The sequence below is a fragment of the Rattus norvegicus genome, chromosome 1 (genome assembly GCF_036323735.1).
Source record: "Rattus norvegicus strain BN/NHsdMcwi chromosome 1, GRCr8, whole genome shotgun sequence".
Lineage (NCBI taxonomy): Eukaryota > Metazoa > Chordata > Mammalia > Rodentia > Muridae > Rattus > Rattus norvegicus.
Genome location: NC_086019.1, coordinates 215,307,541 through 215,323,272, shown reverse-complemented (window position 1 = coordinate 215,323,272; position 15,732 = coordinate 215,307,541). Strand labels below are relative to the sequence as shown.

At 50.6% G+C, this 15,732-nt stretch overlaps 1 protein-coding gene across 5 annotated transcripts in view; it reads right to left on the bottom strand.

The window, feature by feature from the left end:
• Positions 1 to 11,984, bottom strand: part of Ahnak (AHNAK nucleoprotein) — an 88,722-nt gene extending 76,738 nt beyond the window's left edge. For 3 of the 5 annotated variants that reach the window (XR_005492950.2, XM_017588769.3, XM_063278638.1), the window contains exons 1-4: positions 11,773 to 11,984; positions 1,361 to 1,465; positions 882 to 1,038; positions 269 to 456 (exon numbers count right to left, since the gene is read on the bottom strand). Coding sequence is in view for 4 of the 5 variants with exons in the window: in XM_017588769.3 (XP_017444258.1) it covers positions 269 to 456; positions 882 to 1,038 (345 nt within the window). In the remaining variant the exon portion in view is untranslated. The remainder of the gene's footprint in view (positions 1 to 268; positions 457 to 881; positions 1,039 to 1,360; positions 1,466 to 11,772) is intronic. The other 2 variants (NM_001398672.1, NM_001398671.1) reach the window with 1 other exon arrangement.
• Positions 11,985 to 15,732: the final 3,748 nt, after the last annotated feature.

Here is a 15,732-nt window from a genome sequence, read left to right as displayed (position 1 = left end):
GTGAAGTCATTTCAGAGTAAAGCAACCAACCTTCCTCTTGGCAAAGCCCCCACTGTTTGTTTCCCACACCATGGCACAGTCTGAAGAGACTGAAGGACACTATACTTGTAGGAACAAAATCAGCCACATGCCACACATAAACAGGAAAAAACCGACAGAGAGAAGTCACAAGAGAATGCAGAAGATAAAAGAAGGAAGGCTCAGGCAGTGAGACCAAGAGACCATCAGGATCATGGGGGAGCTCTGACCGGGGTCCGCAGGTACTCACCAGAACCACCTCAGAGCTACGGGAACTGAAGACTTCATGGGCCCAAGTCTGTCCAGGTTCGGGGGATCGGTCCCCTTTACGGTGCAACTTTAAGCCAACAGTGTGATGCCCCATGGTATTCAGCAACTGGGTCACCTCACCAGACTGCAGGTTGTCAAAGTAGATGGTGGCACCCACAATCTGGTCCCCTACGTCAGGGAGTACAACAATCAGGTAAAGACCCACAGGTCTCAGGAAAGTACCACATAACAGCCACTAAAACTGACTTTCCTCTAGCTTCACAAATACCATGCAGACACAGTATTGCCCAAGTACAGATGAGGAAACCGGTTGGAGAGGCCAACTATTTTACGCACAGCCGCTGAACTAGTGAGGAATGCAGAATCAAATCTGAAGATACGGCTGATCTCCAGGACTCCACATGACTACCTCCCCTGAGATTCACAAGCAAGACACAGAATAGCAAAGAACAAGGCCTGGGTACTGACGTTCTTTATGCTGTTGGACCCAGGCCTTCCACAGTCATTTGGTCATCTCTGCCTGGCCCCCTGCCTCCCACTCTTCCCCCTCTCACCTCCAGTGCCCAGTGATTGATTATCTTGGGGAAACTCACCCTCTTTGACCACCCCAGTGCGGGCCGCAGGGGAGTTCTGCATCACCTCCTGTACAAAGACTCCATCATCCCTCTGGGCAATGGTCAGCCCATGGGAGCCACTGCCCTGCCAGTTGGGCAGCAGCAGCTCCCGGGTTGTCTCTTCCTCCTTCTCCATCTGGGATGAGGTGAAAATACAGAGTTCAGGTCGTGGGGATATGGAGGGCAGAAAGGCCTGAGAGAGCCAGAGGTCTCTGGTGCTATGCACATCTACAAGCTGCATGCACCTGCCCCCTCCGCCCTGGTTCACCTGGCGGCTCCTTGGGGGAGGGTGATCTGCTCCATGTTTTTCCACTACGGAAGTTCTCGCAATGCACAATAAAGAAGACAGAAAGAGGGAAAACAGCCCTTTGATCCACCCAGGGCCCAGATCCAAATGCTACATCATGTATCCAGCATGCCCCAGCCCACCCTCCATTCCTCTGCACCATCCCCCCTACCTTTGCAGGACTCTGCTCAGGACCAAACGCCTTGCCAGGAACCCGCCCCTCCTTCTTCTCTTTCTGTATCAGTCTCTCTCTTTTTGGGAATCTCGGTCACACAACCTAGGAAAAATTTCACCATGATATTAACCCTCAGACTCTCAAAACCTCAGTGAGCTAACACCCAAATGACAGATGAATACTGAACCCCAGGGCAGGCCAAAACTCCAGTCCCCACTACAGTCAGTAACTACATGACACTGAAGTCCATTGCTACAGAAAATGAGGTTAAAGGGAAGTGGATTAGGTTTCTAACGCTGGCTGCATCCTCCCAGCTACAGGACTCTTGCCAAGGACACTTAACTTCTTTGAACCTATGTTTCCTTGTCTGTGAACATGGAAATAGTAAGAGTTCTGTGCAGGTTGAAGGAACATAAGACAGCAGCTGGTCCATGAAGGGTCCACAAAACACCCGTGCTTATCAGTCTCTAGAATGACCGGTCCTACAGTTACAAGCAGAGACTAGGGCTCTGAAAGGCCATTTGCCTGGAGTGGACATAAAAAGGGTGACGATGCAAGTGTTTCTGTGGGTCTTCCCACTATGCCTCATTTAGTCTACACCTCTTCACTAATGTGAGACTGTTCTCTAAGCACAGATGGCGGTGTCCACCCCAGTGACAGTGACTCAGCTTTCTATCTCTAGCCTGTCCCCCAGGACCAAAAGGAACCCTTACCAGCTGGACGTTCTATAAGCCATGTTCCTGGCAGTGGCCTAAACAAAGACAATGCCATCTCCAAAGCCAAAAGCCCAGCTTGGGCTGTAGTTAAGTCAAGGCAATGTGGCTGTCCACACTGGACCCTAAGACAGACACCATAGGTGAAGGCACCCCTCCTTGCCACAGGATGAGCTATCAGCAGCAGAGGTGCCCTGGGAAAGCACCCAGCAGAATGGTGGCTATGGCAATGAGTTACGGCCACCCACACAAAATACCACTGGCAGCCATCAAAAAGCATACCTGTGAAGTTGTGTGAAGGACCCTATAAATTGTGGTGAGCCTCACCCAAAGCTCCTCCCTGAAACTGTTTACATCCAGAAATTAGTCAACCAATCATAAATTCATGTATACCGATCACCTCCTGTATGTCCGAGTCTGTATTAGATGTTGCAAAGGAAACCAGCCAGGGACAAACACAGCCCAGCCCAGCACTTAATTGTACACTGCTTTAGATTGTTACCTCCCAACACTCATGCATCCTCTAGACATTTATTAAATGCACTCCCTATGCCAGATATGGAAATTTAAGACTTAGAGTACATACAAATGATAAACAAGGGACTCTGGGTGTGACCAGCTGGGTTCCACAATGTTCCAGAACTCTTAAGAGGCATCTCAGGGAATAAATTATAAACAAGGCTTCCAGGGTACTAGAACTAGCCTCTAGCATGGGACGATGGCTCTTAGAAACCCAGGGCACTTAGCAGGTCCAGTCTCAGGCAGAAACCAACAAAAGATAAGCACACACAAAACAAAGCAGAGCAAAACAAAACAAAAACAAAAAACAAAAACCCAACAACCTAGATCACCACACCTGTTCTCAAACTTGATAAACTCATAAACACAGTGTTTATCGTGGGCCTACTTGACCACACAGGTGCTGGCTAGAGTGTAAGTGAAGACAAGAGACAAGCCTGCTGGCGCAGGTTTGAGCTAGGGAAACACCCCTCCCTTCCCAACAGGCAGAAGAGGCTGCTTTAAGAGGAAAACCACAGCGACTCTTCCCAACTTGAAACTGGCACTGTCTTGCCTGCCCTACCAGGGACCAACACTGAGAAGCCAGACTAGAAGACAGAATCCCGGCAGAAACAGGAATGTAAAAGTCTCAAGCTCAAACACCTAAGAACTGAAGCCACCCCTTCAGGTTTCCTAGCACCAGTCTTCCTCCTTGTGCAGGGCCCCTTGATCAGCCAAACATCCTGGTGCTGAGCCAGCAGAGGAGAGAGCCAGCTCACTCTCACCCACATGCTGGCCCCACCCTGCCTCCTTCCATGGTGAGTCACTGCAGTCTGCAGCAACAGCTCCAGACATGCACAGGGTCACGCCTAAAACCCAGTCAATGCAATGCCTCCTAGGCCTGGCCCCCAAGTGCCAGAGGGGCTAGGACTTCCCAGTTTCCCTTCTCTAAATTGAGCCCTAAGACAAGGGTCCTTAGATGCCAAAAGCACTGAGGACCACCCTGGACTTGCTCTACGCTACGCTTCACTCGGTAGGTTACTGAGAGAAGTCATCCTGAAAAGCTTTCAACCACTGCAAACAGGAACCACTGGACTCATGCTACAAGTTGGCCCTACCCGAGTACCTGTCTACTCTGCCACTGGCCAAGGACTCCCTTCTCAACATATATGGTCCTGAAAGCCAGGGGTTGCAGAGGAGGCCACAGTGACCAGCTTTATTTTCTGCATCGGGGTGGCAGCTCCTGGTCTGTGCTCCGCTAACGGAGCTGGTAGCCAGCGTAGATGTCTTCCCTCTCCTCCCATACAGGCTGAGTCAAGCCTCCAGGAAAAACTATAAGGACTTTGGAGGTTGGGAGAATTCTTCACGATTCAGTCACTCATCACAAGCCTTTGGGGCTTGAAAGGAGTCAGATGTGAGCTGCTAATGTGGAAGCCCCATGTGGCTATTTAAATTTAACCACACACCTATAGCCTCAGCACCCAGGAGGGAAAGCCGGGAGAGCAAGAGTTTAAGGGTGGCCTGAGCTACAGCACAAGTTCGGTGCCAGCCTGGGCTACATGAGAACCAAATCCTGGGCAGGTACTTAAATTACTACGGTTTCCCACACTCACACACACACAAGAGGGGGGAAAAGACGAGAACTGACTCAGTGGGGAAGAATGCTTGATGCTCTTCCGGAGAACCTGAGTTCAGCTGCCAGCAGCCATGTCAGGTGACTCAGGACCATCTGCAACTTCAGCTCCAGGGAGTCCCAAGCCCTCTAGCTTCCGTGTATACCTCCACATACGTGCACACACCCACACAGGCACACACGTATCTACATAAGTAAGCATTTAAACTAGTTTTCACTGTTTTTAATTGTGTGTGTTTGTACATATGTGCATATGTGTCCATGACTGCAAGTGCCAATGAGGCCAGGAGTGTCGAATTCCCTTAGAACTGGAATTACAGGTGATTATTAAGAGGCCCAACATGGCTACCGAACTTGGGTCCTCTGAATAGTACTCACTCTTAACCACCAAGACATCTCTCCAGCCCTGTGTGGTGTTTTGGTTTGGATTTTAGCTTTTTGAGACAGGGACTCATATTGTCCAAGCTGACCTTAGCTTTGCAGCTGAGAACGACCTTGAACGTCTTGATCCTCACGCCTCCACCTTTTGAGGGCTGAGATTACGAGGTCTTCTGCCATGCCCGGCTCAAAGTTAAAAATGTAATACCATTAGCCACATTATAGGGGCCTAACAGCCACTGTCACCGTTAGACAAGGGTATGCAAATCTCCCTACAGTAGCATCCTAGAGGGCAGCACTGGCTGCTACTCACATACAGGGAAAGGAAGGCACGCAGAGGCCAGAATAGGGAACTGTTAGACCCCTAGAATTCAGGTCTGCTAGCTCCTGTGGCCCAGTAGAGTTGAGCACGTTATCCTTTGTGATGGGAAGAGGCAGAGTTAGAGTGGAGAACCCCTAAGGCAGAAGGCTGCTTAGAGAACAGAGAAAGACTGAGGTAGTGAGGATGCTCTAAGTAAAAAACAGAAAGGACTCAGAGGTAGAGCATGATTCTGGCCAAATATCATAACAGAATGCCCCTTCTGCAATTCAAAATCACACACACACACACACACACACACACACACACACACACACACACACACATTATGCAACAAAAACATATGTGCCTGCTACCATAGGGGCTGAACTGAGCAGATCCAGAGGATTTTCAAAAGCAAAGAGTCTTGACAACAGTGACCTCCAGAAGAGCATTCTCTCCCCTCTGACCCCAGGGAACTAGGACTTTCTGTCTTCTCCACAGGTGAAAGCTCAGGGCAATTGCTATTGCAGCTACAGACAGCCACTGCATGTGTCAGGATGCCAGGGTCTCTCGTTCCCCCCGCCCCCTCTGCTAAGCCAAGTCCTTGGGCCTCAGTGGCTGAATGGGACAAATCTGAAGACAAGGCCTACACCAGAAGGGCACATGGAGTGGACCTGCCTAGCACAACCTGCACACAGAATACTCAGGGAAGAAAGAAGTTCTCCGCCTACCTCAGGGAGGACCTCAGTAACTGAGCCTTCCATCACTGCTGTACCCACATGCTCTAACCAACCTGCTATACACACGAGGCCAGGAACAAGGAGTTTCCATCCCAAGAACATCATGACTCACAGCTAGGATTAGAGCTCTCTGCCAGAGGGAAAGCCCTGACACTCCTAAACAGGTGAGGGGTTGGATAGTCAGAAAAGAGACACACCCAGAAGGACGATAGATAATACTGTCATAAACACTCCAAAGAGAAAGAGAGAAATGAACACTGACCTGCCATCAATAGTTAAAAGAAGGAATTCTAAGATCTTTCGGACACTGAGTCAACAACCAGGCAGCATTTATTAGTTGGTATGAGGTCCCCAACACATACACAGCAGAGAACTGCCTGGTCTGGCCGCAGTGAGAGAAGATGCATCAAGCCCTCAAGAGACTTGAGGACCCAGGGTGTGGGGAAGCCTGGTGGGGATGGGGGTGAAGGACATCCTCTAGGAAACTAGAGAGGAGGAATGGGATGAGGAACTGTCAGAGGATGAAGATGGACTGGGAGGGGATAATGACTGAACTGTTAAAAAAAAAAGATTAAAGATAACTATTTTTTAAAAAAAATTTTTTCACCAAGAAAAAAGAAGAGAGAGAGAAGGAATTCTACCTACCTGCCAGGACTGTGCCACTGATATCCCCTTCTTAGGGGATATCAAACAATCCTACAGGATGAGTTAACAACATTATTTTAGGAATTTGGAGACAAGCCTCAATCCAACAGTCTTCAGCCAAGCAAAGAGACCAAGACAAAATATACCTATAGGATGAGACATATGGGAAACCACAGAGAAACTAACACACAGAAGTAAGTTCTGTGCCGGAGCAGGAGAGAGTGAGCCAGAGGGAGGTACCACCAAGGAGGGCAAGAACCTCCTGCGTTCACCAGCCTCGCGATGGCCCTACCTAGGCAGAGCTGTCGGTACCCTGCACCCAGCATTTAAGAAACCTTTGATTCTGGGTCTCTCTGAACCCAAGAGTCAAGAATCCCAAGCTTTTCAAAAGCCTCAACTCGCCAGGACCCAGTTCTGGATTTCTCTTGGACTGATATGTGGAAGACAAGAGACACTTTTCTTTCTAGCACTCAACTTGAGTTGGAGCAACAGAACCCACATGGTAGGAGAATGATGCCTGCAAGTTGTCCTCAAACGTTTGCACATGTGACAAAGCGTGAGGGCACACGCACATGCATGCACAAAAAAACACATTTATAGGGGCTGGGGATTTAGCTCAGTGGTAGAGCGCTTACCTAGGAAGCGCAAGGCCCTGGGTTCGGTCCCCAGCTCCGAAAAAAAGAACCAAAAAAAAAAAAAACACATTTATAACAAAACAAGTAAAACAGCAGACACTTAGCAGAGACAGACACAATGGTACACACATGTGATCCTAGCACTTAGGAGGCTGAGCCAGGAGGATCTCAGCAAGTTCCAGCCCATCCTAGGCTACGTAGGGAGTTCAAGAATAGCCTTGACTACACGAGATCCTGTCAAAAACAAACAAAAAACTTCATAGGAATGAACCCCGTGTCTCAGGCCACCTAGAATCCTCAGGAGGCTAAGACAAGAATATCTAAAGTTTAGACAAATGAAGCTACTTAAGTAGACACGATGGGACACTTTCCATTTATGGGAGGGAACAGTCAAAAAGAATTAAACCAAGAAGATCCAGATGACCTGGATATTGGAGGAATATTCAGAGAAAGACGTAAGGGGAAAGACACACACGCATGCACGCACTATACATGTGTAGAAGCTCACAGAGACCTTTGTCAGCCCCACCTCCCACCTTCCCAGCTTAGGCTGTCCTCCGTGGTGAGCTATATGACTCACAGCAGGTATCTGCCACCTGTCCACCTGGTACTCAGATCCCTGGGTGTGCACCTTCCTCTCTGTGTCTGTACCTACCTTCGAGGGTCAGCCATGCTACCACAACTATCAGAAGGAAGTTTCACCAACCTCCTTTAGAATCCCCCTCCCCAACAGCTCCTCCCCACCATGCTGGGGTTTTTTGCTCATTGACTTCTAGAATAGCTACAACCAGACCCATGACTGCTTCTTGATTTCCACCTCTCCTCCTCTCTACTCTGGCCACACACATTTCCCCCCAACTCTTTAGAACAAGCTGCAAGCCCCAAAGCTCTAAATTCTCACTTCCAGCAGGAAGGGAGAGTCCCTCTCTCCTCCCCTAGCCAAGGGGCTATCCACTTCTCCTAGTGATAAGAGATTGAAGACACTATTGTATTACCAGGTGGGAAGTTCCCCAGCAGGACACAACACTAAAGAAGAAGTGGCCTTAGACGTCGTGGACTTCTGGGATTAAAATACTAACGGCAGTGTCCTATGGTTAGGGAACCCGGGGGAGAAGTATGTCGTTGCTTTGTGGAGTAGATTACAGTTTAGACCCTGTGCCCCACCCAGCGCCCTAGTAAGTGCTGCGTGTTCGCCCCCTAGTGGTCAAGCCGTGTAGCAAAAAGACTAAGAGCCAGGTCTTCAAACGGCGGCTGCAATGCTCCCTCCCACCCGCAGCCTAGCCAGGACACGTAGCCAGGATCAGCTCCAGGCACTTCCCCTTCCCCCAGAACCTCCGCTCCAGGCCCCAGGGACCAGGCAGGATGCCGCTCCCTGACAGACTGTACGCAAATGCTTTGCCCAACCTCTATCTGTGGGGACTCTACTCCCAAGACTGCCCTGTCCTCCTTGGGGGCCTCTAGACACAAACTTCAGGGCCTGGACCTGTACAGGACAAAGGAGCTCCCTTCAGCCCATAACTGCAGTCTCTGTACACTGAAACGGACTTCCACGCTAGAAAAGTCAGTCATTGCCTCTGCCCTCCAAGTCCCGGGAGGCCAACAGAGGTGACATATCCAGGCTTACCACAGTGTGAGGGCCCCGTGAATAGGCAACAGGACATCCTCTCACAGGCAATAACACAAACTTCACTGAAAGGAAACAACTCCTGTAGTGCAAACTGTGACAGACCCAAGACCAACTATTTGAGCTTTAGCCCCAGTGGAAACTGGAGCTAGGAGAGAGAAAGGGGAGCTTCATCAAAGTACGCAGACAATCCGGCAGAAACACTCTGTGACACCACCTCCCCATTCGGACACTTTTTGAACACACTCAGACACGGATAACATTGTGATCAAGAAGGCTTCAGGAGCCAGCCAGATGATCCAGTGGTCAAATCAAAGAATTGCCAAGTTCCTGAGAGCCTGGCTGAAGCCCAAAGGGGCCCAGGTGTATTGCACTTTCTAACTCGGCAGCCACCGCCCTTCCGCTAACCTAAGTGAATAGAAGCACGTGGTCAGCCCAGCCCCAAGGAGAGAAACTTGGGGGCGTCCAGGCAAAGATCCTTTCAGAAGTCAGACTAGCTCTCCCAGTTTGCCTCTCTTGTCTGTCTTCAGGCAGTTCCCAAGTTCTGAAAAAGGTAGGACCACACCCCAGTGCCCAACACGGTCCTCCACCCCCATAGCTCTACCCCAACCCCTCAAACCAGCTCCTCAGGCTCAGAGTGGTGTGCTCTGCCAGAACCTGACAGTTCCAAGTGGAGCATAAGAGTCTGGTAGTGGAGCACAAGGCCTGGTAGGGCTCTGAACCTCTAAGCAGAGCCTCTCTAGGCCTGAAGTGAACTAGGACTCCATAGCTCAGCTTCTGTCCTTAGCTAATGCTACTTTTCTTCTTCCACAGAGCTCCTTGGTCCACCATTTTTCTCTTGTCCTTTCCTGGACCTGGAGCCGTGGGGTGATAGGCCAAGACCCTCTCCCTCGCTGCTGACCTCCATACCATTAGCACTCAGCCTCGGATGACTCACATGCCTGTCTCTCAATGTCCTGGAACTCTTCACAATGTCCCTTTGCATAATCTCTTAGGGACAAGAGCTTTAGAAGGAGTTCAGACATCTTCCAGATGTCATCCCTATCCACACCCAGGCCCCTGAGTCCTTTACTAGCTCAGCCCCCATGTTCCCAGTTCCTTTCCCATACTCCCCTTGCCCCATAACTCCGCTCAGAACAAGGAAGTGCCCCTTAAATGAGGGGTTCCCTTCTATTGAACAATCTGCACATTCTACAAACCAGATACAGCCCCTGCCCATAGTTTTTCAAGTTAAGAAAAGGAAGCTACTGGTTCACTCAACTTGGAAAAAGGTAAAGAGACCCACCCTACCCCCAGGGACATCCCTAATAGTGCCAGGACCAAAACTCACCTAAGCTATTCTCAGTATGGGTAGAGAAAGACCCTAAACATGGCTCATGGCATCTTCCTGTGTGCCCTTCCCTCTCCCAGTCACCTATGAGGATCATTGGATCTTGTGAACTCATCCCAACATCTATTATATGTTACGCTTGCTGTTAAGGAAAAGGGTGCAGTAAGGTGGTTCTGTCGTTGCTAAAGTTTAGGGGCAGACTGTTTCAAAACGATTTGTTGGGAGTCCAGCGGTTTTCTGGGAACAGAAATAGACCTCTGGGTCCTTTTTCTCCAGGGAATTCCAGGTCAATCTCCAAGGACCCCCGATTACCACTAGAGGAAGCTTTTCCCATCCACAGAACGGGGACGTTGAGAATAATACAAGCACCCGGAGCACCGCGTGTCCTCAGAGACAGCCTAGGGCCACACCCTGCCAAACCAGAGTGACAACCCAGACATCATGCGCACAATCTTCTGTGGTCACACTGTGCAGAAGTGACAGAGCGCACAGGCAAGCACACCACACACACACACACACACACACACACACACACACACACACACGCACGCACACCAGGGACACTACGTGGTCAGGACTCCATTTGACTTATAGCATATCCCCGGGGTTCCCCCTAAGAGTCTTCCAGTGCTCATCGCCATGTACAGCTAGCCCTGCTGCCAACCCAGAGCCACCAAGGTTCTGTGTCCCCCAGACCCGTCCTGGCATTACAAGAGGCTCCGGCCAGAGGAGGCCCAGGCTCCCGCACTCTGCACATCCCCTCCCTGCATGGGAAAGCCTTACATAACACAGCTCTCTGCACACACCCTAAGCACGCTGCCTTTCCAACTCCACAGTAGGATCTTGCCCCCCGCCCTCTCCGCTGGCGTGCACTGCAAAAGTGGAGGGTTCCAAAGAGAGCAGTGAAGTCCTTCACCTACGCCCAGCGCTCCGGCCCCACCGCCTACACACGGCCCCTTTCCCCCCTCCCCTCTGCCCCTCACCCCCCTACCCCGAATTCTGGTTTGAATTAGTCACCGGCTCCAACCACTACATTCCTCAGGCTGCTGGAATCCAGCCAGGCGCTGGGGCGGGGGCCATCCCGCCCGGACGAGTTTGGGAGTGGGGTGGGGTGGGGAGAAAGCACCGCCCCTAGAAGGAGCAAGGGAGGTTCTGGGGACTAAGTCGATTGCACAGCCCCCTCCCCGCCCACCCCAGCGCAGGAATCTCCCTAATTATGTCCCCCACCCCCCACTCCCACCCATCCCACAGGGAGGCACGCTGCAAACTTCCAGGCTCCGACGCCCTGGAGAAAGAAGAGAGTTTTCTGGATCTGGAAACACAGAGGGGCAAGACTAGGGCGGGGCAGCTGAAGGGGAGCTGTTGAAGTCGCCGCTAGGAGCCAGAAAGGGAGAGGCTAGTGGTACAGAACAGGGTGGGGCCGAGGGGATTCCGGACGCGAAGTTCGAGATGGAGTCGTGGGGAGCCGCGAAAGACAGCAGAGGGGGCACGCGGTGCAGGGGCGTGGGAGGGGCGGTGGGGAATCTTGGAAAACTTCCTCAGTAAACATGGAATAGGAACCCAGTAGCGCTCTGAGCCACCGCCCCAAAGAGAGGGAGGTGGGTCAGGGACCACCAGACCAGGATGGCCTGCAGTGCAATTGGGACGACAATCCACCCGCGGAAAAAACCTAAGAACACTTGGAAGCGATGTTCTAACTTAGTTAAACTTGGCTCCAACTCTGGAGAAAGAGCTTTACTCCCGAAGCGTGACGCGTCGCCTGCCCCGGCGGCCGTAGGCGGCCGGGTTTGCTCCAAACTGTTGGAACTCTCGCAGTGACACTAGCGCAAATGCACCTCGTCCGAGTCCCTCTCTCCCCTGATCGCCCATACCCTGGTCCCACACCTCGATGCCCAGCGCTTCGCTTCCCTACCTGTGGGCTCAGCCCCAGGACGCAGCCATTGCCGGCGAAGGGCCCGAGGTCGTAGTGCTGTGACTGCTGGCGACAGCGAGTCCCAGTCGGGACGGGTCTGGCAGGGCGGACAGTGCAGTCCCCGCGGCAGAGCTGCTCCGAGTGGCCGGGCCCCCGCGCGCGGAGGCGGCTCTTGTAGGTCGGGCGGGTCTGCCCGGAGCTATGGGGAGAGGGCGGGGCCGGGCGGGGCCCGAACAGGGCTGGGACCTGAGAGTGAGACCAACACTGAAGCCACCCTGGAATGGGCTGGTGAAGGAAGAACGTTGAGGGGGCTCAGGGACTAGGAGGCGTTGCCTTTTCCCCCTCCTCTATCCCATATACTGCTCCTGTCCCGGGTTTGGATCTTCCCACTTCATTTTAAACAGTGTATATGTCTTCACTGGCAAGAAATTCCTGGAAGCACGCAGGGGCAGAGGCTCACCCTCACAGTTGGAATCCAGCATCAACCTATTCTGCAGGACAGCCAAGAAGTTCAGATGATTCAACCTCGACCTCCAGCCTCCACACAGACCTTTGAGCTTTCTCTCAAGCTCAGATACATTAGTCCCAGGCCCCAGCCTGCTCTCCGTCCCTAAGCTTCTTGCAGCCTCGCCCATTTCTCGCCTTCCGGCTCTCTCTTCTACAAAACACACTGACTCTAAGACTTAGATCCGACCCCTAGGAATGGAGTCTGCTCTTCATTTCATCGACACCAGTCGGGCCTGCAGCCATTGTACGAGCCATGGGACTGCTCACCCCATTTCTGTAAACCCTGCCCCCCACCCCGTGCCTTTTGGGTGTTTTGTTTGGGGGAAGAAGCACAGACTGTGTAACACCGGCGATTCTGGAACTGGAACCGGCTAGAACCTGATAGCCTTACAGATTCGCCTGCCTCTGCCTCCCTGGGATGCAAGGCAGGAACCACTATGCCCCAGTGAGCTTGAGGAACCCAACATCCAGCTTTTTCTTTGCCTCCCAGTCCTTCTGCCCCTCACAGTTCCTCCCCCATATTCCCATTTGTAAGTGCTCAGCTCCCGATTTACAGCCATTTCCCACAGCCACTTCTAACTATATGTGGATTTTATTAAATGTTTAATGATGGGGTGCAGAGATCTTCTGGCTACATCCCCCCTCCACACCTCCCTTTTTCTTCTTCCCTATGAGTTCTACCCTCCCTGGCAGGTGGCTACCCAACTGCCCACTCCAGTTTCCCTTCCTTCCCAAACGCCCCAAGAGACCTCAAGCTGGAGAACTGAGACCTTGGCCTGAGGCAGGAGCACCTTCGCTCCAAGATCATGAGTGGGCTGGGGCTGAGACCAGCCCTGCCCTGTCCTCTGAAATGGCAAACATGTTTACAGGCTAAAAATATCAGCCAAGTCTGCTGCCAGCCCTGGGGGCTGTGTCCAGGTCCAGTTACCACACAGGGTACAGGCGATGGGGGGAGGGAGACCACAGAAGGGAGAGATAGAGAACAGCCCTGTATATAATGGACGCACCAGGGTGGAGAAATGTAGGTAGAAATTCAGACAGGCATGGACGTGTAAGGACAGGCAAAGCAGAGACTTGGTTACTAACATTCGTTTCTCTCCTCTCTCTCTCTCTCTCTCTCTCTCTCTCTCTCTCTCTCTCTCTCTCTCTCTCTCTCTCTCTCCCCAACCCACTAAACATCACAAACACACTGTCAATAGGCCCCAAATCCACTCCTTTCCCCGCACTCACTAGAGTGAACTCTTTTTTTTTTTTTTTTTTTTTTTTTTTTGGTTCTTTTTTTTTCCAGAGCTGGGGACCGAACCCAGGGCCTTTCGCTTCCTAGGTAAGCGCTCTACCACTGAGCTAAATCCCCAGCCCCTAGAGTGAACTCTTAGTGAGTTCCAGGCCACCCAGAGATATGAAGTAAGGATCAGGCTTTTCAAAAAAATAAAACTCAAGAGCCAGTTGTGGTTTTTTTGTTTCTCCTTCTTTAATTTAGTGTGCATGATCATGTGGAGGTCAAGGAACAACTTGTGGGAGTCTGTTCTCTGCTTGCACTGTGATCAAAAAGGTCATGAGGCTTGGTGGCAGGTACCTGAACAGGGTGAGTCATCTCCTAGCCCTCGATCATGATTTACTGAAGCAGGGTCTTACAATGTAGCCCAGGCTGTTCTGGAACTCACAGTGTAAGTTTGGTTGTCCTCAAATGTACAATAATTCTGCCTTAGCCTCTCAAATGCTGAGATTACAAGTGTTTACCAGGTCGAGACATTTTATTTCATTCTTTTTAGATGTGTATTTACTGAGATCATACATTTACTGAGTCAGGAATAGTGGTACATACCTTTAATCTTAGCACTCAAGAGGTAATGACTGGCAAATTCTGCGTATGAGGCCAGCCTGGGCTACATAGTAAGACCCTGTCTACATATAAATAGCATTTTTTTCACCTCTTAAACATAGACCAAGAATTAGGGGCTGGAGAGATGGCTCAGTGGTTAAGAGCACTGACTGCTCTTCCAGATGTCCTGAGTTCAATTCCCAGCAACCACATGGTGGCTCACAACCATCTGTAATGAGATCTGGTGCCCTCTTCTGGTGTGTCTGAAGACAGCTACAGTATTTATATCTAATAAATAAATCTTTAAACATAGACCAAGAATAAAATGAAGTACTCTGCATCCTACTAGTCAGGTAATCCCTGTTGGTTGACATTCAATCAATGGCTCCATGATGGTCAAGGGCATTTGTTAGGTGTTTTGTATATGAGTTCTAGGAATCAAATCCAAAGTCTCTTACATGAGAAATGAACACTGTACAATTGAGCTTCATCCTAGTCCTTGAAATTTAAGCACCATAGAGAGGCAGAACCTTAAAAAGTAAACTTCTGCCTGTTGTGGTTGTCACTCTGAGGTTGTCTGACTGAGACCCCTAGGAGTCAGGATCATCTGTGACCTTGGCTACATAGAGTTCAAAGTAAACCTGGACTACATAATAGCTTGTCTCCAAAAGTGTAAATGTCTTCCTTTTTCTCTACCCAGACTCTCCTGCCCCAAAGTTACCAGTTAATTACCAACAGATTGTTAATTTTGAAAAGTCTTCAACTAGATGGTAGCAGGGCACGCCTTTAATAACAGGAGGCAGAGGCAGGAGGATCTCTGAGTTTGAGGCCAGTCTGGTCTACAGAGTGAGTCCAGGACAGCCAAGGCTACACAGAGAAACCCTTGGGGGGCTGTCTTCATTTTATTCCTTGAAAGAAAAAGTTCCCTGATGAATGTTCAAATGAAAATTGATTTGTCCCTAGGTTTTCAGGAAGGTGGCTATGATGTGATGTGATGGCTGCCACAGGAGAGACACAAGAACAATGAAGGGATGTGGGCACTGGGCACCTCAACTTTGCTGCACAATGCATCTCCAAAAGGAAGAGCTTCCTGAACTCTGAGCCAATTGTATCTGCCTCAGTGTTTGTTCTGGCCACCCTCTTGGTCAACAGGGAAGAAGGCAGGAGGGCAAGGCTGGCTTTTGGAACTGTTATACAGGGATTACTGTCCAGACGCTTCATTCAAGGTTAAGGTTGCCAAGTTAAGGTTGTCAGGGCATAGTTCTGGGAACTGGCTCCTGTCCCATTCTAGGCTAAGGGAATAGAAGGGATAGCCTCCATCCTTAAAACCCTTAAAGATCATGATCATGCAATTGGAACCACACCTGAAGTTTTCTAGTTAGCCCAGAGGAAGGGGCTGTTTTCATGTTTTCAGACAGGTGTGATGACAGTTCTATGTCTGTAAATCTGAATGCTCGGTGGAGTGAAGCAGGGGGATCACCGAGTTCCAGGCCAGCCTAGATTATATAGTTCTATGCCAGCCTGGGCTACAGAGTGAGACCTTTGTCTCAAAGAATCACACACAACAATTTTTCAGTGTTTTGAGTGGAAATGCTAGCCCCACTGCCAGCCCATGCCATAGCTCCTTATCC